Below are 22129 nucleotides of genomic sequence, written 5' to 3' on the forward strand. Positions count from 1 at the left end.
GTATCAATCACTTTGTTGGCATCGAATAGGAATACGTACAGATCAGAATGTAGATCCCAAACACAGGAACTCCTCCACTGTGACAGTCTGTTCACCACAAAAGCTCTTGCACATCAATGTTGACACCACCTCCAACCTCACCTTTATACATGTCACATGTCTTGCACTGAGAGCTGTAGAGCTACAATTTCCTCCGGATCAAACTGGGTGATACATCCACGACGAGTATTTCTGGGTGCAGCGTCGGGAACTTTAATCTGTTTGCAGCCAGTTCCATTGGCTTTGCAGCAACGAAGGCGAGTTCTCTCGAGCACATCACAGCCCTGTTGCAATTAACGAACTACAGCATGCACCTCCATCACATCTCCTCTACAACTCGCCTCAACTACGTGTGTTCTTGCAGTTGATGCAGTGCCATTAGAAACGCCAACGGTGTTTTTGACACTGAAAAGCGGACGGTCTGTCTCCTCTTCGTCCGCATATTCAGCAAGCGTCACATATTTCGGCATGAGAATCGGAGTCACTGAATCCAGCAACGTCTTCGGCAAAGAAATCCAACAACAAATCTTGGAGTTCGTGGTTATTTTCAAGCGAATCGCAGTTGAGAAGCGCTGTCAATCGGCGTACGTCAGTCATTGTTTTGGTTTCGTTCAGCGAACGGAAATTATACTGTGTTACTTCCCCCTGGACTGATTTGACCAATGAGGAGGCCGTTGCTAGTCCTTTTTGGAAGGCAGACAAAGCTGATTGGTTCAATCTTAAAATTTGTTTACGTGCCGGTTTCCTTATTTGGAGGAAGTGGACGGGTATTTTGAACCACTGCGCAGCAGGGCGCGAAAGCTGATGCAATAAGCTTTCCGACGGTACCAAACTTGTTGGGGCCCTGTCAGGGATACACTAAGCAAATTATCGGTCAAAGTGAGGCATTTTGATGTCATGCTGGACTTTTTTGATGAATGTATTGCATTTAAATCCAATAATTTAACTATTTAGCGATTGATTTTGGCATATTTGTTTGGTTGTCATGTAATTTGGGGTCTACAGAACACGTTTCTGCAAAAAAGTGAATTTCACCCAGATAGACCCTCAGTGCCTTTTCCTCGAACTAGCTCGCTTTCGTCTGCTGCGACTTAAGACTGGTTTCGTGGTGGACCGTCACATTTATCCAAATGAGTGTTAAACTAAGTACGCAACTCTTACACATTACTACATGACAAAGGGGATGGAGGGTGGGCTTTTTCCTTGTAGCAAATTTGTTTAGCGTTGTTCTCTGTGTAGACTCAGGATCCGAAGAGGCTAAAGCTAGACTCTTCCCACGTGACACTGAGTCTGCATACAACTGAACCGTTTAGGGATAAGTGTGTTCTTTAGCCTCCATCGAATGTTAGGCTAAAAGATGGTTGTAGCTCGTCATAAAATCATTTATGGCAGAAGCCGAAATGTATTTATTACGAGACAACAACCATGCAACACAAAACCACCCTTGGCATCACAAATGACATTCTATCCCAATCACTATCCTACCACTGATCCTCCAGTTGTGGTCTCACACATAACCTTTTTTCAACTGGGCGATCGCAGTTAGGATACCAATCCAAATAACCGTTACAGTTATGCTGGGCCAATTATACTTTGTCAATGCAATTACAAAAGTGATGATCAGCAATTCGCTCTACTATGCCAAGGGAGGTAAGTTGAAGACACAAGAGGTATGAACAGTTCAATTCACATTTATTCATGTTTTCCACATGTTGCAATCTTTGTATTATACATATTTGGCATATGAATGGGCACGGATAGGTAGCAGATAGACATGGTTAAAGTGAACACTATTAGCAACCCCTTCCCCCCCAGTTAGCTGGCCCCAGATTGACTGACCAGCAACAGGTCTTTCTGACCATCCTAGCACTACCTCAGCTAGCATGTGGGTGATGTAAACCAACCCAGTGCTTTCTTTAGGCATACATGCTGCTGCTTTTGTAAGTGCGCTGCTCCCAGCTCCTCACAGAGGAATTCTAGGCTTTCAGGCTATCTGGAGGTGACAGGACCCCGAACCGCACCACATCCCGTGGCTTGTTAGGGCTCACACTGGGGTCCTGCAGTACAGCTACGAAAAGCTCTAAAAAGGTTTCATTTTCACTAGAAATTACATGTTTTAAAACTTTAACAAACTGAAATAGACAGACATGTAAAGTGTTCCCCTTTTCCATGCCTATCTTCCGCCACCTAACAGCTATTCTATAGATGTTTTTCGCCAATCCGTACCCATTCCAGCCCCCTTTTAGCCTAAAAGCATAGCTGTTAATTGCAGTTCAAAGTCAGCTTTGAACTGGTCCAGCCCCTTGGTGCTCTAATGCACCCCATCTTCGGCAAGGTAGCTGTGGTCAAAATTTGGGTGGTAAACAATCCGTCCCTTTTCTTTCTCTTGCATAATGCGGCCTCTCGCCTTTCGGTTTAATTTTTTTTTTTTTTTTGTTGCGGGAATTTTCCCCCCGTTGGAAAAGCTTTCATGTCTCCCGAATTTCGCGGGAGCATGTCCGACCAGACAACGGTCGCCTTCGGGCAAAAAGCCCTAACAAAGCATACCAGATCATCGAGTTCCTCACGCCAGCGCTTCTGGTCAACCCGGCACACGTCGTTCCCTCCGACATGGAGTACCACATAGCTCGGTGAGGGGGCGCCCCCAGTGCTTCAATCAGCTTGGCCCGAGCCCGGGGAAACCCAAGGCCGGACTTCCCAGCCCACACCACCGGCAGCGGTAGCTGAAGCCCAGTGCCTTTTGTACTGCAGAACTGCTGCAGCCTGACCACCAGACTTGATCCCAGGATAAGGACTCCTGGAACTACGATGACTCCTGGAACTACGATAGAGAAGGTGGATTAGGACTAAAACATGAACTCATTTCTATACCTGTACCTTTTGTCGTCACTACTTGGAGGTGACAACCTTCCAAAGCAGTAACTCTGAAATATTAAAGAAAAACACAAAGTAAAAACAAACGCTGCAGCGGTGTGAACCAGCCTCATACAAAACACACAAAATCTTTTGGCGGTGAAAACCTGGCCACTATTCTATTTACACAAGACCCATACTATCACTCCAAGTCGGGCCTGACATACTTTGTCACTGCCTGTGATCCCCACCTTCCCAAAGCCATAATGTCTCTCATGGGCGTGCCATTGACCGCAGCTGTGGTTGCTGCCCCAATACGAAATGAGTGGGAAGTGAACCTGTTTACTTTCCAACCCAGAACGCTAGCCCCTTTCTTTAGAACCGCCTGAAATTGGTATCGGGTCAGTGATGACCCATCAAAGTGCTTCCACAGCGGGCCCGGTCCACATGGTCTAACCCTAAGGTAAGCCTCCATCGCTCTCACTGGGCAAACTTGGGGATGCCTCTCGACTCTACGCATCACAACCTTTTCGCCCTTGTTTGCTTGGTCTGTTTTCGACCCCGCAATATGGACGGTCAGGTCTTCTCCTAGTACCACATCGGCATAACTGATCCCAGTTCGCCCTCCCTTTACTGCGTTCCCTTGGCCCACTATTTCACTGACCCGAAAGAAACCAAAACGCTGCAGCAGGCAAAGCAAAAGGCTGCTGTAAACAGTGCCTGTTCAAAAATATTAGCACACACCCCCGGGAGGACACCAATTAAATCCTTGAGTCTCTGAAAAGTGATAGGTTTCCTTTGATCCTGTCGTCTATCCAGCTTAGCCATGCCCTGCAATAACTTCTTCAACAGGAAATGCTCTGTGGGGTCATCCCATCCATTCAGCTTGTGTTTTGCACCAATCCCAGCCAAATAGGTGCGAGCCGTTGTATGGGCCCTTCCCGTTAGTGAGAGATGGGCAGCAAAATGAATAACATGCTGTGACGGTACAGGCCACTCATGCCCCTATGTGTGCCATTCATAGCTGCTGTGGTGGCTGCCCCGATGCGGAATGAGTGGGAGGTGAATCTGTTCACCTCCCAGCCCAGTGCCTTCGCCCCACTTTTCAGCATGGCCTGGAACTGGTAGCGGCTTAGAGGCGCGCCATCAAAATGCTTGAAGAGCAGCCCTGACCCGCTGGGTCTGACTTGTAGATAAGCCTGCATGGCCAATACTGGGCAGGCTTCCGGATGCCTCTCTGCGACGCTCTACTTTGTCTGCGGCAATGGGCAATAGGGGCTCCTAAATCGCAAAAAGTTGATAGCATACTGTCCAACATTGCGTGAGCTTGCTCCTCGAAGCACCACCCCCACGAAATTCATCCAAGTAGTGGATTACATCACAGGAGAAGTTAGCTTGTTTCATGCACCACTCTAGAAAGGTACTAAATTTCTCAAACAGGGGGGGGGGGCACGAGCTAGAACATCCAAATGGCAGTGCCTTGTCAACAAAGAACATGCCTTCGACCAACATGCCCATCAATCCAAAATCTAAAGGGTGTAAAGGAAGGAGTCTGAATGCAGACTTGATATCCATTCATACATGTTACTGCATCAAAAGTTGTGTATTGTACGGCGCATAGCTTAGCTGATATACCTCCGTCAACCGAACTATCCTCATGAGGTTATGAAAGATCAAATATCAGTCTGTGTTCTCCTGGTGTAAACTTCCACCAACCCCACAGGGGAGACAATCAAGTCTTTCATGCTTTCTTTCTCCCTGATATGGTATCCTAAAGCCCTGGCTAAAATCCTTCCCTAAGAACCTGAGCATCAGCTTGATTGGGGTACTGTTCTAATGTATGAACTAACTTCACCAGGCAGATGGGCGAGGTGGCTAAGCCATCTAAGCCCTGGCTTGGAGGGGTGTCAACCGCCTCGCAGCTACTTTTGTCCGTTACCGAAGTGAAAGGGCTGTCCAGAGCCTGATTCCCCCTTTTCAGCGCTTTGCCCCTGCTGACTTGCTACAACCAGCTCTAAAATGTTCTATTACGCCCACATAATGCCTCATATAAACTTCGCATCGACACTTTGGGATAACTGCGGTGATGTTCATTTAAAAAGACTCAATTCCCTGCATCGCCGAGCTGCAAAACTTATTCTGCATGGTTTGAATAGGTCCACGGATGATAAACGAAAGCTCTTGAATTTCCTCCCCTTGAAAGATCAGTTGACGTTAAACGAGACTGTGTTCATGTATAAAATTCTAAATGACGACTGTCCTAAATATTTGCAATCACATTTCAAACATGCCTAAAGGGGTATGGGTCCCAAAAATTCGTCCCTCCTATACCTCGCATAGACCTCTACAAATCGAGCTTAGCCTTCTCGGGAGCGTTTCTCTGGAACTCCTTCCCCCAACAGATAAGAAATGCAACTTCAGTGAAAATGTTTAAGAGACAGTCACGTTCACACATCATTCGTGAATGAAATGTCTTGTTCGATTGTTATTTTGTTAAACATTTTGCACTAGTGTTGACGGATGTGTAGCTGATCGGAGCAACTTTATTCCCAATGAAAGGTATAACTATGTCAATGTAATTTTGTGTTCTCCTTATGTAATTCCTTAAATGCACATTGTGTTGCATTCCATACAATGTATTTCTGTATGATTGAATTCATATTTGTAATGATTGAATTCATATTTGTAATGTGCGTCTGTCTTTATATAAATAAATAAATCCCTGCGCCTTGAATATGTGCGCAAGCTTAGAACTGTACCCACGGAATACGCGCGATATAAGCCTCATATTGATTGATTGATATGTGTTGTATAAAGGACAGGTTGGAAGAATAGGCTTTGCCTAAAACCTTTATCCTTTTGTAATAAAGTTCTGAGCCTGAGTCTAACGCCCTAATCCTGGCTTCAAAATCTTGTCTAGCCTGATTGGCCGCCACCTCTAGGGATTTTAACCTGTTAACGAAGCCCGCATCAGTACCTTGCTGTTGTTGAGGTTCTTGTCTGCTGGCGTGCTCCGCCTCTTCAAACCAGGCCCCCTGGCTGTCACTGTCACTGCTGGGCACGTGGGAAGACGCAGCTGCGGTCCCTGTCCGGCGCTGTATTTTGTTCTCAGCCTCCCTCGGCCTAGGCAGCTCCTCCTGTGGCCTTGTCGGTCTCTTCCCCTGGGTTGCTCTAGGAGGTCGGCCTCCCGAACATGTTGTTACCTGATCAACTAAGTAACTGTTAAACAATTAGTATATTATTATTAACATTGTTATCAGTTGTTGCCCTGCATACTCGGCTTGCTTGTTATTCTTGCTGTTGGGTGCACTTCTAATTTTTGTTAGTGCTACTGCTACGCCACTAGTATTGCTAACATTTGCACTCCAAAGCTAGTGATTCAACACCAAATAAACAAAGGGAAGTAATCGCTCTTTATGCATGCATACGCATGTGTTATGGGGTAAGCAAGAGTAACGGAACCTTATCCTGGCACCTGAGAGAATCACAAGCATTGAAATGAACAAGCTACTTTCATCCTCAATGAATATTCGATGGAATTGATTACTTCCGAATTTCTCGTTCGAACTTGGGCAGGTAAGCTTGTTAGCTTTGGGGTGAAACTCGCCACTCTAAAAGCAACCCGATTCCACTGCTTGTCCAAAGTAGGTCGCATGACTCATCACGCGCGTGCACAGTGTAAACTCATGCTGCTGGAAGCTTACTTCTATTTTTAGCTCGTTACGACATTCACTGATTCAGGAGGAATAAGTTCGAAAACGTTGCCCGACGGCAGCACTGTCCCCAACTAAAGGTAGCAGATTAAAGATTTCCTCTAGTGTAGCGATAGGCGATATCCTCCAGCGCAAAATCACTTCCAGCGCTGTGGCTGTTAATTGTTAGTGCCAGCCCCCGTTCTGCCATCCCGGGAACAAAGGAAACCGGTCTTCTGTCGACCCACGCTTCCGATCGATTAAGTTAAAGTCATTAATCTACTGACAAAATTCACGATTCTTTCACCTAATAAACTTAAGACTACTAAAGATAAAAGAGAGTAAAATTGAAACCCTGATCGTCGCTTGCGGATGCTTGGTCGTCTTTTTTCTTTTTCCTTGTAGCAAATTTGTTTAGCGTTGTTCTCTGTGTAGACTCAGGATCCGAAGAGGCTAAAGCTAGACTCTTCCCACGTGACACTGAGTCTGCATACAACTGAACCGTTTAGGGATAAGTGTGTTCTTTAGCCTCCATCGAATGTTAGGCTAAAAGATGGTTGTAGCTCGTCATAAAATCATTTATGGCAGAAGCCGAAATGTATTTGTTTACAAGCTGGTTTTTTTTTCTGCAGCAATGTATGCATACATGTATGTAAAGGTTTATGGTCATGTTTGCATGCACCTTTCAAAGCAAAGCTACTGGGACTTGCTAATCTACGATTGGTGCTACATTTGGGATGTAGCCAATATGATGAAAAAAACAGTGCAACCAATATCTATAACTGACAACAAGAATAATACAAACTGTCCTTGATAGCAATCTTTCTGGTGCCAATTTTTTTTAAATTTTAATTTTCATTACTTGATTGTCCCATCGCTGGGAAATTCGGGTCGCTACCTCCCAGTGGAAAGTTAGCAGCAACGGAGTCGCGCTACCCAGGTGTCTGCGTGTTCAGGTGTATTCAGCCACCTGCACTTATGGCAGAATGACCAAGGTCTTTTACGTGCCATGGTGGTGACATGGCTTCTTTCTCTGGGTCTACACATAAAGTTGACCCGTGTCCGTCCTGGTCTGAATTCGAACCTGCGACCTTCATTAAGTCCAGTGCTCTACCAACTGAGTTACCGGGCCCAGTGGATGTACATAAACTTGGCCAAAAAATTATTGCAACAACTTTTGCACGCTAACAAAAGCGGTAAAACGCAATCCATTTTAGTTCAACTTAATATGCTGGAAAAGGTAATTATGTCCACCGTTCATATCATTTGTCCGATCGGTGGTAATTTGTATTGGCATCTCGTTACAGCCTGTCAAACAAGGTCACCCCTAAAATCGACCTGACAAAAACCATAGCCCCGTGTTTTAAAATCTGAAAAAAATCAGAATGTGCACTGGCCAAACACTCCCGACCACCGTTGGAAAGGCCATTCAATTTCCAGTTCAGAGCATTTTGTTTGATGCATCTTACTTCTCTAGTCTTTGTGTAGCCTTTTCACAAAGGCGGTAGGGATCAACCGTTTCAGAGGCCAAAAAAGGCACGTTTTGCGGCCATTTTTGAGGGGGTCCTCCACTCAAAGAGCCATATCTGCTTCTGTTTCATTTTCAGTAATATCCTCCAGCTACAGTGTCTAAGGAACCACAGGTACCCAAATCAATCAATGTATTGTTTAGATGATGTCACACGTTTCTGTGGTGGTGACATCCCCTAAATTCGTCTGAGAAACAAAGGGACATAAGTGCTCTATATATAGTCGGCTAGGTTGTCACCAAATGTAACTAAATGCCTCAAAATTTGGCATGGTATATATATAACGCATTTTGTGTAAGTTCAGTGTGGAATTGAGAGTTATAAGAGAAGAAACACAGCATAAACATGAGCTTTCTGTCTTCATTTTCACAGTCCCAGTAACTTGAACTGTCTGGTACTTTCTGTTTCATTTAAAACACTGATTTACCATGGCATGGTCACACAATAAACGTGTCCATCAGTAAAGTCAGTGTCTTGCTTTCTGTAGCTATCATCCTCTATAGTAAAGTCCAGACTAGCAAGTGCATTCTGGCGGTCACATGATTTTAGCGCCTGTGATGCGGAAGACCCGAAAAGAAAAGTGACGGTGTTGATGGGGTGATTGATGAGCTGTGATTTCCTTACCTGCCTGTAGTCCGATGTTTCTCTGTGTCGATAAGTGGCATGCACAGTCCACAACGACGCAGTTCTCTCCAAAGGTTAGTGCTTGGTTTCATTTCATTGGAGTCCCGGTTTCTCATCCAGAATTTGCTCTTCGCAGTTTTAACCGCGTTTATTCTCCTGTTTCTTTTGTTGTAATACTAACTTTCTTCTCTTTTCAAGTTTTTAAATCTAATTTATCCCAACACGCCCTGTCTGTCTGTCTCAGTGTCTGTCTGTCTGAGTGTCTCTCTCTCTGTCTGTCTCTCTGTCTCTATCTGTCTGTCATTCTGACTCTCTCTTTTCTCTCTCTCTCTCTCTCTCTCTCTCTCTCTCTCCTCTCTCTCCAGTACAGTGGCGTTAACCGGTTGAAATGAGAAAATACCGGATCAAAATTGGCTGCCGGTATGACCTACCGGTTGATTTGTAGAACTACCGTTTTTTTCTCAGTGGTATGGTATATAACGCATTTTGTGTAAGTTCAGTGTGGAATTGAAATTTATAACAAAACCAGTACTAAGAGTTGGACTCTTAACTACTCAGACGCCTACCGTTTTTGTCTGGACGGTTTGCAGCATAAAAGTTTGCGTACCGGTTTGACTTGAAAAATACTAGCGCCATCACACTCTCTCTCTCTCCCCCCCCCCCCCCCCCCCCGGCCCCGTCTCTCTCTCTCTCCCTCCCTCTCAGTCTCTCTCTCTCTCTCTGACTTCTGAAATTTCGGACTTCTCTCTCTCTCTCTCTCTCTCTCTCTCTCTCTCTCTCTCTCTCTCTCTCTCTCTCTCTCTCTCTCTCTCTCTCTCTCTCTCTAGCATTTGGGTATCTTTAGTCGACTTTAGTACTGTTCGTTCAGTTTAATTTTCTAACGATCAGTTTTGGTCACACTAAGCACGAAAAGGAAGCGGACTCGCGTCAATGACGGTTCTCTCAGCCCCTGCATTGCTCTTTTACTGGTAAACTGGCTGGTCGCAGACAGACAGACGTCAGTATACGGCACACACATACACAAGCACGCACACACGGCACACACATACACACTGACACGCTCACACACGCACACACTCCGTACGTGGCACAACTTGAGCACTGACGGCACACACACACACACACACATAGACGCACACGCACACGCACACACTCACACACACACACACACCGGCCTAACCCGGCCGTATGAGACACTGAGAGACAGACAGACTGAGTTAGCGAGTCCGAGAGGGAAGAGAGAGAGAGACAGGCTGAGAGAGAGAGAGAGTGAGAGAGAGACACACACACACACACACACACACACACTCACAAACAAACACACACACACACACACACGCACACACACACACGCACGCACACACACATCTACGTACTCAGTGTACAGTCAGTGTACCTTCAAGCTTTGGTTACTCAGCATAATATTCTATTCTGTCGGGTTGCCTCCTTTTATAGTGGTACTTCCTCTTCCCCCTATGCGCAGGCAAGTACCTATAGCTATGTCGTCAGTACTGTTGCTTACCTTCATCACTGTCACTTTGACACTTTATTGTCGTCGTGTGTGTGTGTCAGTGTGTCACAGTGGTGTGTGTGTGTGTGTGTGTGTGTGTCTCAGTGTGTGAGTTTGTGTGTCAGTGTGTGTGTGTGTGTGTGTGAGCGTATATGTGCCGCGTGTGTGTGAGAGAAATAGAGACTGAAAGAAAGAGAGAGAGAGAGATTGCAGTGAGAGAGAGAGAGAGAGAGAGAGAGAGAGAGAGAGAGAGATTGCAGTGAGCGAGAGAGAGAGAGATTGCAGTGAGCGAGAGAGAGAGAGAGAGAGAGAGAGAGAGAGAGAGAGAGAGAGAGAGAGAGAGAGAGATTGCAGTGAGCGAGAGAGAGAGAGAGAAAGAGTTAGAGAGAGAGAGAAGTCAGAGAAGCCACTGACTGCATTTCCTTTTCTTTGTCTCAGTGAAAATGCTCTACGTTTTGCTGCCGTTCCTGTTGGTCGCCTCGACTCTGTCACAAAGTACAAGTGAGTAATTACACAGACAGACAGACAGACAGACAAACAGACAGACAGACAAACAGACAGCCGTGTACATATATACATACACACACGCGAACACGCAGACAGACAGACGAACGAACAGATGTTTGTTATTAGTCAGTTTATTAACACACACAGATAATAAAGAACTTACAGGGTGGTCCAAAAATGTGCTTGCGTGATGAACAAGATTTCTTTTATGCCTACTGTTTTTCGTTAGTCGCTATTTTTCAAGCACTGACTCTAAATCTAATGCATGCAGCTAAGGGGAGTGATTGAAAAATTCGTCATAAAAGGCAAAAGATAGTGTGCAGTTTCAAAATCAGTGTAATCCTTCCATTCCTTTTGCACCAAAAGACAACTTTTGTATCTTCCCGCACAGAGAACTGTGAGAAGTATGAGGCAGAGCTACAATCCCGACCTGACTTCACGCACAAAGTGGTGACCTCATCTCTGCCCCTACCCCCCGACTACGTCATCACTTCTGTGGAGCCTGATCTGTCCAAAGGACGCTCATTTTATTGGTCAGTACATTTTAAGGATGATCATGATAGTGCACGAGTGTCTGTTTGTGTTTGTGTTCGTTTGTTTGCCTGTGTGTACTTTAGTGCAAGTGAAAATGGGGCTGGATGGGATGTGGTAGGGTTTGTACACGGTTCGGCCTTGAAAAAAGTATTCCTCTATAGTGCTGCTTGATTTAAGGGGGGGGGGGGGGGGGGGGGGAGTTAGTCATTATAAGTCACAGGCATGTCATTTGTTGTCAGCAGTCAGCAAGACTTCTTTCAAATCGACGAAAACTTTGCGGGCATTTTAGCAGAGCTGCACACTGGGCGAAAGATAAACACTTAGACCTGCCTTAAACTTAACAGTCAGTGAATATTCCTGAAACTTTCATGGCCATTTCCCCAAATTTGCCAAAGAAAATAAATCCAAGCAACATTTTCTACTCAACACAGTTTCTATCAGGCTGAGAAGATTAGATATGTTGTAAAACAGGACTTTTCAAAAACTTTTCTTTCCCAAAACACACAGGTGCGAGATGAAAGTGAATGACGGCGATGGCGAGATCAAGACGCTGCGTCGTTTCGGTCACAACGACACCCACTGGTGGGTCACTAAGGGATGCGGTGGATGGTTCACCATCAAGGCCTGTCGCAACGACTCCACCACCCCAAGCAACAACAAGAGCGTCGACCCCCACACCACTCCCACCATCATCGATAAAACTCCCGCACCGTCAGAAAAGAGAGGAAGCCAGGCTGGGACAAAGAAACCTCTGGAATATTCGGACTTGAATTCTAGCGCACTGATGTCTCTGATCAGCTGGTTGAGAGAGCAAGACCAAGGAGGCTACAATGCCATCGAGGAGAAAGTGGTTTGTTATTTTGTTTTATGATAGTAGTGAATGAAAGAGAGAAAGAGTGTGTGTGTTCAGTTTGTGTGTGTGTGTGTGTGTGGGTATGCTAGTAAGTGTGCAATGTAGGGTTTAAAAGTGATACAAGCCATACAAATGCAAGAAAAAAAAGCACAGAAACATTTTGTCAGTTTTTCAGTTTTAAAGCTGTGGTCTATTTATGACTTTCCGGGGCTACGAGTTTGAAAAGATAGGGCTGAAAATCATGTACAGAATTCTATACAGCAAACGCGACCCGAAACCCCACCTATACCGCATGTATGACTTTGACTTTGAGAGCTACAGCTACTCAACACTAGAATTTTGCAAGGTCATACAAGTATAGATGGGGTTTCGGGTAGCGTTTGCTGTACAGAATTCTGTACATGATTTATAGCCCTATATCTTTTCAAACTCGTAGCCCCGGATAATCATAAATAGACCACAGCTTTAATGACCATGCTGTGTGTGGACATGTATAAGTGTACAAATGTGTGAGGGAGTGTGTTCCTGCGCATGCGAGTTCTGTTAGTGTATGCATACCCCTACATTACAAAGAAACTGAAGCAGTTTGGTAAATATTTGGTAAATATTTTGAGTAAAATTTACGGATTGTTTTTATTTACTGTGTAAGGGCTTGTCTGCCATGTTCTTCAATCAATCAATCAATCTGAGGCTTATATCGCGCGTATTCCGTGGGTACAGTTCTAAGCGCAGGGATTTAAAAAAAAAAAAAATTTTTATGCAATTTATATCGCGCACATATTCAATGCCGTGTGAGATGGATTTTTTTTTACACAATACATCACGCATTCACATCGGCCAGCAGATCGCAGCCATTTTGGCGCATATCCTACTTTTCACGGCCTATTATTCCAAGTCACACGGGTATTTTGGTGGACATTTTTATCTATGCCTATACAACTTTGCCAGGAAAGACCCTTTTGTCAATCGTGGGATCTTTAACGTGCACACCCCAATGTAGTGTACACGAAGGGACCTCGATTTTTCGTCTCATCCGAAAGACTAGCACTTGCCAACCCACCACCAAGGTTAGGAAAGGGGGGAGAAAATTGCTAACGCCCTGACCCAGGGTCGAACTCGCAACCTCTCGCTTCCGAGCGCAAGTGCGTTACCACTCGGCCACCCACAATGTTCTTATTGTAAATGTGTTTGAAGACACCACCATAAGCCGTAGGCTTGTTGTTGTCTTCACCCTATGTCGATGTACATTTCCTGAAAAGGTAAATATGAATAAGCATTGTTTAAACCAAACTGAAGCAGACGCCTTCATATGCATCTACCTCTGCGATTGTATGTGAAAGCAATCTTATTAGCGCTTGCACACTTTTTTGTTTTCATTTTCAGGGGCCTAGTCCACACTCTCGTGTTCTCCGCTCTGTGGATGAGGAACTTGCACTGGAATTCGGTTTTTAGTGACCAAAAGCAAATCAAAGGCTTTGCTTAAATAAAAAGCAAACACACATATTTCTGGTATAAACTTATAAAAGTGTGTGTGTGGGTGTGAGAGAGAGAGAGAGAGAGAGAGAGAGAGAGAGAGAGAGAGAGAGAGAGAGAGAGAGAGAGAGAGAGAGAGAGAGAGAGAGAGAGAGAGAGAGAGAGAGAGAGAGAGAGAGAGAGAGAGAGAGAACTCAGAACTCAGAAAGTTTATTGTTTAGGCCAACTGACCCGTTACAACCGGTACATATATCAAACATGACAGCCCCCCCCTCTCTCTCTCTCTCTCACCCACTCTCACACACATACACACACTCTGACTTTCTCTCCTTCTCTCACAAACACACACTCACACACACACACACGCACGCACGCACAATACATACATGTATGGGTATGTACAGGGGATGGCTGGTGCCTCATCAAATACATCCTCAACACATGAGAGAGAGAGAGAGAGAGAGAGAGAGAGAGAGAGAGAGAGAGAGAGAGAGAGAGAGAGAGAGAGAGAGAGAGAGAGAGAGAGAGAGAGAGAGAGAGAGAGAGAGAGAGAGACTTTCTGTGTTTGAGTGTCGGTTTTGTTGCACTTATTCATATATATACCTCAAAGATATAGAACCATTCACCCTGGTTATGCAAAAGTTCCAGATTTTTTATTGAGTGCTTGCATGCAGTACTTTCAAGAAATTTGTTCAAAACACCATGGATGATTCTCAGATTTAATTCAGAAAGACATGAAAATTGTGACTTTCTTAGACACTGATGTGTCAAATACCAAAATATCCTAAGCTGATTTGTTTGCATCAGATGATGCCCTTGTACACAAATGTAATGATATTGGCAAACACACACACACACACACACATGCAAGCACACACATTCAAAACCTAAATGCCATATTACCAATAAAGTATGCATAAAAGTATGCATCCAACAAACTCTTCTCAAGGGAAGCAGTCAACACCCACTTGTCACCAGCGTAAGGCGGAAACAATGAGAAAGCCATAGATGCACCACATAATTATAACATATGCAATTTGATGCATCCTCTAAACTTTGTACATTCAGTTTTCTTGTTGTGAAAATGGGTGAACACATCCATGCTTTCTGAAAGTAAAATACCGGGAGTCTTTCAGTGTAAGATGAAATGTTAACACCACCACAGTTCTTGGAAGAGTTGTAATCATGAAGCTGACGTTTCAAAAAAGGTCATACGGTCAATCATTGTCAATCACCGAAGCACTTCCTGGGAGAACAACTGGCCATGTTCTCCATAGACATACAGACAGTGTCTGACATTGCAGCCCTGTCACTGTCATTATCCCTTAGTATGACCTTGAATGCGTCATTTGTCTTTGACATGTCCTTGAACCTGTCAAATGTTCTTGAAACGACCTTTAATGTGTGACCTCATTATTTGGCATCGAGCTTGAACTTGATGCCCATCACAGCCAGCTCCACAAGAAGGTACTTGAGGACGTAAGGCACAGACACCAGTGTCACTTTGTCAGACTTTCCGCACGTGAGACACGTCCATCGGCGCTTGGCTTCAAAGGATGCTGCGGCGATGTTGGCTGAGGGTTTATCACAAGCTGTGGACAGCAGGCTGCCACACCCCTTGCACAGGTAGCTCTGTGGAAAAGTGAAGTTGATTAACAGAGGGTGCAGAAATGGAATGTGGGGATCTGTCCTTTGAACAAGACACATAAAACAGAGCTGCAATTATTGTGACAGTTGTTCAAAATGGAACTTAACTTGTACAAATTTGCTCTTTTATTTTTCTTTCCTCACCTATAGATCTGCAAATGAAAGCCCAATGAAAAAATTTACAATTGAAGCTTTGAGACAAAACCCTGTTGCAGTTTTTGGTACCCAAATTCACTTAGTAGTAAATCAAAACCTCTGGAGATGAAATTCGGCAACCTTAAACTTGAAATACAAGGGGTTTTGCATGCACCACAATAAAAAACGAAAGTAGGAGCAAACTCCACAAAAGAGAAACCGTGAGGATGAAAGTGAGAGAGCCCTGAAACATTCAACCAAACTCAATTAAATTCTATCTCTTCTACTTTATATTAATGCTCCCAACACCATCACAGTCCAAACATCAGAAAACAAAATCAAAAAGTCAAGTTGCTTACTGAACACTTGTCCGAACAGTTGAAGAGTCGATCGTGCAGCAGAAAGCTTGTTCCATGGGAAATCAGGGCATCGCGTTCCATCTCACCGAACCGCACGCCACCCATTCTCTTTCGACCCTTCACAGGCTGTTGAGTTAAAGGGTCCACTGGGCCTGTGGTTCGAACCTTGAATGGACAACAAACATTCCAACCAAATTAAATCTCACTTCCAGGTGTATTTTTTCCTAAATCTACTTTGAATTAAAATACTTACCATACCTTACTTACAGCTAACTACCAAAATTACCAAAATCTATCAGAATCTTTCGAATTGTTTTGGTGTGGTCTGGCCAACCCAGGGTTAGGCAGTAAGTAAGGTATGGTACAGTATGTGCAATTACATGATAAGCAAGGCTGTTGTGACTGAAAACTTTGTATAGCTCTTGTATAAACTATTTCACTGTAACATCTTTAATTCTTGAAATAACGCAGGAAAGGTAAAACAACAGTTCTGCACGAACCTGGAACTTGTCGGACACCATGTGCCTCAAGCGCTGGTAGTACACCACACCCATGAAGATCCTGGCCTCCAGTTCTGTGCCTGTCTCTCCGCAGTACATGGTCTCTGTGCCCAGCTCGTTGTAGCCCGCTGAAAACAAAGGAGATATCTTTAAAAGTACAGCCATTTTTGATTTTCCAAAGCGCGTGATCTCAGTGCTATTGGCCTGTATCAGGGTATCAAGTCGGCCTTCTCTCCGTCATAGAAATGTGTGATCTTACAATTACGGTGGAACCTCTCTTTCACGACCTAAAATCTGAGAAAATTAGGTCTTGACAGAGATGGAGTCTTCTTCTTCTTCTTCTTCTGTGTTCGTGGGCTGAAACTCCCACGTACACTCGTGTTTTTTGCACGAGTGGAATTTTACGTGTATGACCGTTTTTTACCCCGCCATTTAGGCAGCCATACGCCGTTTTCGGAGGAAGCATGCTGGGTATTTTCGTGTTTCTATAACCCACCGAACTCTGACATGGATTACAGGATCTTTTTCGTGCGCACTTGGTCTTGTGCTTGCGTGTACACACGGAGGTGTTCAGACACCGAGGAGAGTCTGCACACAAAGTTGACTCTGAGAAATAAATCTCTCGCCGAACGTGGGGACGAACTCACGCTGACAGCGGCCAACTGGATACAAATCCAGCGCGCTACCGACTGAGCTACATCCCCGCCCTAGATGGAGTCTTAAGACGGAGGTACATTTAGTGACACTAATGACTATGAAGAAAACGTCGGGGAAAATGAAGTCTTGCAATACAGGGAGTATTATAATGGAGGGTCTTAACAGAGATGTTCCACTGTAGTTTCCTAGCTAATAATAAACCATCAAAGCATCAAAGCATTTTGTTCTTCTGGTTTATTGTTGTTGTGTCCACCATTACGAAAATGTGTGTAATTTAGTATTGTTTTGGTCACGTGATATAAGCATTTGCTTGAGTGCGTGTCCTAGCTGTGTGTTTTGAACTGTTCATGGGAAGAAATTCTGAATAAAATTTGGTTTAAACCAAAGCATCAAACAATGCGTGTTAGAGGATTTGCCCGTAGATCAATAGTGTATGCGGAAGAATTTGCAAACAAATCTGAAACTAACATGACCACTGTTTCTTCTGGGCGACTGAAGTTATCAACTTCAAAGTCACGGCAGGCCTAATCTGTTGTTTTCGTGTGACACCATCAAAATCCATGACAGAGAGCATTTTCCTTTCCATGCCAAGATCGCCAAAGAGTAAACTGAATCATGCTGTGTATGAATTATGTGTGTGAAAGGAACAGACAATCTTGATATGTGACCCTCCACCACGGATTGAGTCGGATGTCACCTCGCGCGGTTCTGCGCTAGGCCTAAAATATGTCCGGGGGGTATTAGGTAGCAGTGTGAAGGTCACCGTAGTCACAGGCTTATAACTCGAACAGTTTTCGCTCTTTTCTAAAACGGTTTTCACCACTGGATAGAGCAAAAAAAACTCTTTTAGAAAATGTAAAAATCATGCAAAGATGACATGCGACTCATTCCGTGGTGGAGGGTCACATATGCACTTTTTGTGGAGTGTATGACTTCAAAGAAAATTGCAAATGGAGGATGTAACTGCAATACCTGCGTGAAGCAGCTCCCCAAAGTAGGCAGCGGCGGGCTGGTCCTCGGAGAAGGTGAAGGGTGTGGCGTCATGGAACAGTCCGTGCAGTGCTCCTGACTTGCCCGCCATGCTCTCAATCATCATTCCTCAACACAGCACAATTTTTGTTTTACAGTTTACTACAGGAAAGCATGTTTGGTAGGAAAAAGCAAATGAAAAAAAAGAATAACTGAGCCTATATGATCTTATATAACCCAAGATATTCAAATCATGGGGAGTTCTGAATCCCTGACAGGGAATAAATCGAGTGTGCTGACATAATACAACTGAATTCTTGCAAAATATTTTTCACAGAAAACATGAAAAATGTACTCTAGGTCAAATCATTTTTAGATCCACTGTAGCAGATTCTCTGTAATCTTTGTGAACACTGTGCAAACCAATGGACATCATAGAAAGAATGTAAATATGACAGTGAAGCCCAAGTCTGGTGCCATAAAACTGACTGCAAAATTCATCAAAGGACTGGAAACAGTCTGAACAGTAGCAAGACATACACCATTCTCACCGCCTGGACTTACCAATGGTCATTCTGGAGGGGTAGCCGTGAGGGTTGAAGCAAATGTCCGGCACCATGCCACTGGCTGTGAAAGGCATGTTCTCTGCAGGCCACAGCATACTGCATGCACAAATCAAGCAAATAGTTTTGAAAATAAAGTCTTGCAGAGGAGTCGTACATGCACAGATTTGTACACTTACAGGAACGATGACAGGTAATGGGCACACTCGCATGCATCTTCAAATGCACAAATACATAAAAACACAGATTTTCTTTGTGCCTTTAGTTTTGTTTCTGTTTCATGGCTTTTTGGTCGATCAGCACAGCCTGCACAGTTCTGGCTTTAGACCCAGAAAGAGTTTCAAGAAAACATACAGTCAAACTCGCTTAAGACGAATCACTGGGGATCGGGAAATAAGTTCGTCTTAACCGAAATTCGCATTAAGAGAATTGATTGATTTTTTTACTGTCACAATTTAGAAGTAAAATTTAAAAAGTCGTGTAAAAGCATGTACATGCACATTCTGATCAATCTCCGATTTCATGGTGTCCACCAGTTCTGGTGCATGTACTACCCTGGCCAAATTTCCTCTCAAGACATCAAAGAGACCGCCCCATAGATTAAACTCCCCATAGGTTAAACTCGGGCACGAAGGTGCAGGAAGTGTTTCCTCTCTCATATGAAAGGGGAACCACCTCTCATAGCTAAAACTGGGTCAATGACCCCTGGGAAGAAGGTCAGTGTCTATAAAGAAGGCCACCCAGCCATCACAATGGACCTGTCTTTGACCTGCCTCACACGCAGATCCTTGTAGCCTTGTGACTTTTAGAGACAAAGCGGCTCTGGGGCGATGAAAACGTGTTTGTTAAAAGAGGGGTTCGTTATGCAAATGATATGATATGTCGATCTCGGGACGAGTTTAAAGATTTTGCCATAAGCGTGAGTAAATTACAGACATTATGCATGCTTGGGAATCCAAAAAGTGCTCGTTATAAGCATAAATTCGTTACAAAGAATTCGTTTCAAGCATTTTTTTTAAGCATGAAGAAAGAGGTATTCAGTTGGGAACTTAAAACTAATACGTTATAAGTCAAAATTCGTAACTAGCGTGTTCGTTTTAAGTGGGTTCGACTGTACTATTGCAGACATCATACACACCATTCATGCCAGTACATGCATCTGCCCTCCTCTTCCTATCAATCTGTCACATTCAGCCTCTTTCTCCCATACTCTTTCTCTTGACCAACTGACCTGCACACTCCCTTTTGACCATGACGACTGGAAAACTTGTCACCAATTGTTGGATTTCTCTGTCACAGAAAAGTAATATTCATTTCAACTGTGTTGAGTGTGGTACCAATTTTTAATCAAAATATTGACATACATGTACAAGAACTGACAAATACATGTACAAACAGACCAGCAGATAGGCAGCAAGATGAAGGAGCAAGAGAGGGAGAAAGAGAGAGAGATGGGGGGGGGGGGGGGGGGGCAAAAGAGATGGAGATAGAAAGAAGAGAAATAAGCTGGAAGGAGAAGGAAGGGATGGAGAGAGAGAGAGATAAAGGGATAGAGGAGAAATATATTTTGGGGCCCATGGGTTGGGGTGGTAGCATCAGCAAGAGGACAATAAAAATGTAATTGCTCCAGGATGGTAGGATTAGGTCCATGTGATCCTGTCTTACTGCTGGGCTTTCTCGACTGACTGAACGCATGTACTGGGAGAAGGAGGTGCAGTGGAACCCCCCTTTTAAAGATCCCCCAGTTTAAGACTCCCTCCTTTTTAAGACCTTGTTTTCTCAGACTTTCTGTTCATAACCTCTGTAAAATTACCCCCATTTCAAGATTCCCTCCCTTTGAAGACCCATTTTTCTCAGATATTTGGAGGTCTTAAAAGGGGGGGTTCCACTGTATACAGAAATAACCACAGAGAGGGAACAGGGTAGACAGACAGAAAGACAAATACAGAAAAAAGGGAGAGGTGGTGGGGGAAAAAAAACATACACTATAGTGACAGTACCATGGGTAGGACTGAAACATGTCATGAATCCTGAAGAATTTTAAGGGAGGTTCTGGGGGCCCCAGACGCTGAAGGATTTGTATAATTAACAACCCCAAAAACGTCACCACAGACATTACGCATCCGGATTTCCGGAATATACCGGAAGAATCCCACCGATGCCGTACAAAGAATACTGACCACAACGCGGAGCACCAGGCAGACTTTGTTGAGCTTGCCCTGCCCTGACTCTGTGCCCAGAATCTTGATGTGATCCACGTAGGCTTCTTCTGCCCCGCGGTATCGCTCCACTCTCGTTGTGTTGGTCTGCAGGTTGATGTAGCTAAGTAAGAGAAAAGTCACGTCAAGCAAATACCAGTACAGTGAAACCTCCCTTTAAAGAACCCCCAATTTAAGACCCCCCCCCCCCCCCCCCCCCCCCCCCCCCCCAGGGGCGGGGATGTAGCTCAGTCGGTAGCGCGCTTGATTTGTATTAACTTGGCCGCTGTCAGCGTGAGTTCGTCCCCACGTTCGGAGAGAGATTTATTTCTCAGAGTCAACTTTGTGTGCAGACTCTCCTCGGTGTCCAAACACCCCCGTGTGTACACGCAAGCACAAGACCAAGTGCGCACGAAAAAGATCCTGTAATCCATGTCAGAGTTCGGTGGGTTATAGAAACACGAACATACCCAGCATGCTTCCTCCGAAAGCGGCGTATGGCTGCCTAAATGGCGGGGTAAAAACGGTCATACACGTAAAATTCCACTCGTGCAAAACACGAGTGTACGTGGGAGTTTCAGCCCACGAACGCAGAAGAAGAAGAAGAAGAAGACCCCCCCCTGAGGGACACCACCTGGCCAGAGGAGACAGCGCTACAAAAGAAGCTATACGGCCCCAGAGAGGACTTGGAGAGGACAGCACGTTTCGCCCTGCAGTCCGGACTGACGATCTAACAGCGAACGACAAGAAGAAGAAGACTCCCCCCATTTTATGACCTCACTTTTTAAGATTTACTGTTCATAACCTCTGTAAATTTACCCCCATTTTAAGACTCCCTCCTTTTTCAGACCTGATTTTCTCAGATTTGTGGAGGTCTTACAAGGAGGGTTCCACTGTACAACAGAAAATGCACAGAACTGTTAGCATGCTTGTACTTGAAACAGGAAAGCATTCCATTATCTAAACTTCTGCGTGCTTTAACGTTTGAATGTATCTTGTACACAACAAGGATTGTACGGAATGGTAATCTTCAGTGTTTCACTATTTTAGAACCTAAAAGTACAAGATACAAAACTGACAACCTTTTCTTAAACAGAATGGTTAATTTATGGTACATTTAATTATTGACCAACTGTCGGACCAAGCGATGGACTCTTTCGATGACAGATGACTCTACAATTGTAAGATAAACACTGTGTGCACTGAACTGGTTTGGTTTTTTTTTTTTTTTGGGGGGGGGGGGGGGGGGGGGGGCGCAAGAGGGAAGAAGAAGGGGGATCATAGTGAGGGTAAATTTACCTGTACATTGGGTTTCCATCCTTCAGGAGTTGACCTACAGGGGGCAAACCGTCAGGATCCAGGCCCGCTGTTGCCGTCTCACACCCTGAAACATCACAGCAACACAATTTCATTCTGACAAGTTTCACAACAACACAATGCTAGCGCACACTCTTAGGCACAGCACCATCATCTACTGTCACTGCCCA

General features: G+C 44.5%; 2 protein-coding genes, 1 long non-coding RNA gene and 1 pseudogene across 3 annotated transcripts in view; 1 reads left to right on the forward strand and 3 right to left on the reverse strand.

Annotated features, from left to right (window-relative positions):
• Positions 1 to 1714: 1714 nt before the first annotated feature.
• Positions 1715 to 4097, reverse strand: LOC138981604 (uncharacterized; annotated as a pseudogene).
• Positions 1715 to 7200, reverse strand: LOC138982937 (uncharacterized). Its single transcript, XR_011461008.1, has 2 exons — positions 5870 to 7200; positions 1715 to 2860 (listed from the first exon to the last, which is right to left on the reverse strand). It is a non-coding gene; the product is annotated as an uncharacterized lncRNA (long non-coding RNA).
• Positions 7201 to 8674: 1474 nt separating this feature from the next.
• LOC138982936 (uncharacterized) lies at positions 8675 to 13644 on the forward strand. The gene is made up of 5 exons (XM_070356332.1): positions 8675 to 8811; positions 10686 to 10748; positions 11146 to 11287; positions 11796 to 12138; positions 13525 to 13644. Exons 2-5 carry the CDS (start codon positions 10691 to 10693, stop codon positions 13591 to 13593), a joined length of 612 nt encoding a protein of 203 aa, XP_070212433.1. The 5' UTR covers positions 8675 to 8811; positions 10686 to 10690; the 3' UTR covers positions 13594 to 13644.
• A 578-nt stretch (positions 13645 to 14222) lies between these two features.
• The window catches only part of LOC138982938 (DNA-directed RNA polymerase I subunit RPA2-like), a 34178-nt gene continuing 26271 nt past the window's right edge, over positions 14223 to 22129 (reverse strand). Inside the window, exons 23-30 of the mRNA XM_070356333.1 lie at positions 21942 to 22026; positions 20625 to 20766; positions 19676 to 19734; positions 18446 to 18543; positions 17885 to 18010; positions 16256 to 16383; positions 15756 to 15920; positions 14223 to 15246 (exon numbers count right to left, since the gene is read on the reverse strand). Coding sequence (XP_070212434.1) covers positions 15028 to 15246; positions 15756 to 15920; positions 16256 to 16383; positions 17885 to 18010; positions 18446 to 18543; positions 19676 to 19734; positions 20625 to 20766; positions 21942 to 22026 — 1022 coding nt within the window. The 3' untranslated portion in view covers positions 14223 to 15027. The remainder of the gene's footprint in view (positions 15247 to 15755; positions 15921 to 16255; positions 16384 to 17884; positions 18011 to 18445; positions 18544 to 19675; positions 19735 to 20624; positions 20767 to 21941; positions 22027 to 22129) is intronic.

Source organism: Littorina saxatilis, linkage group LG12 (genome assembly GCF_037325665.1).
Source record: "Littorina saxatilis isolate snail1 linkage group LG12, US_GU_Lsax_2.0, whole genome shotgun sequence".
Lineage (NCBI taxonomy): Eukaryota > Metazoa > Mollusca > Gastropoda > Littorinimorpha > Littorinidae > Littorina > Littorina saxatilis.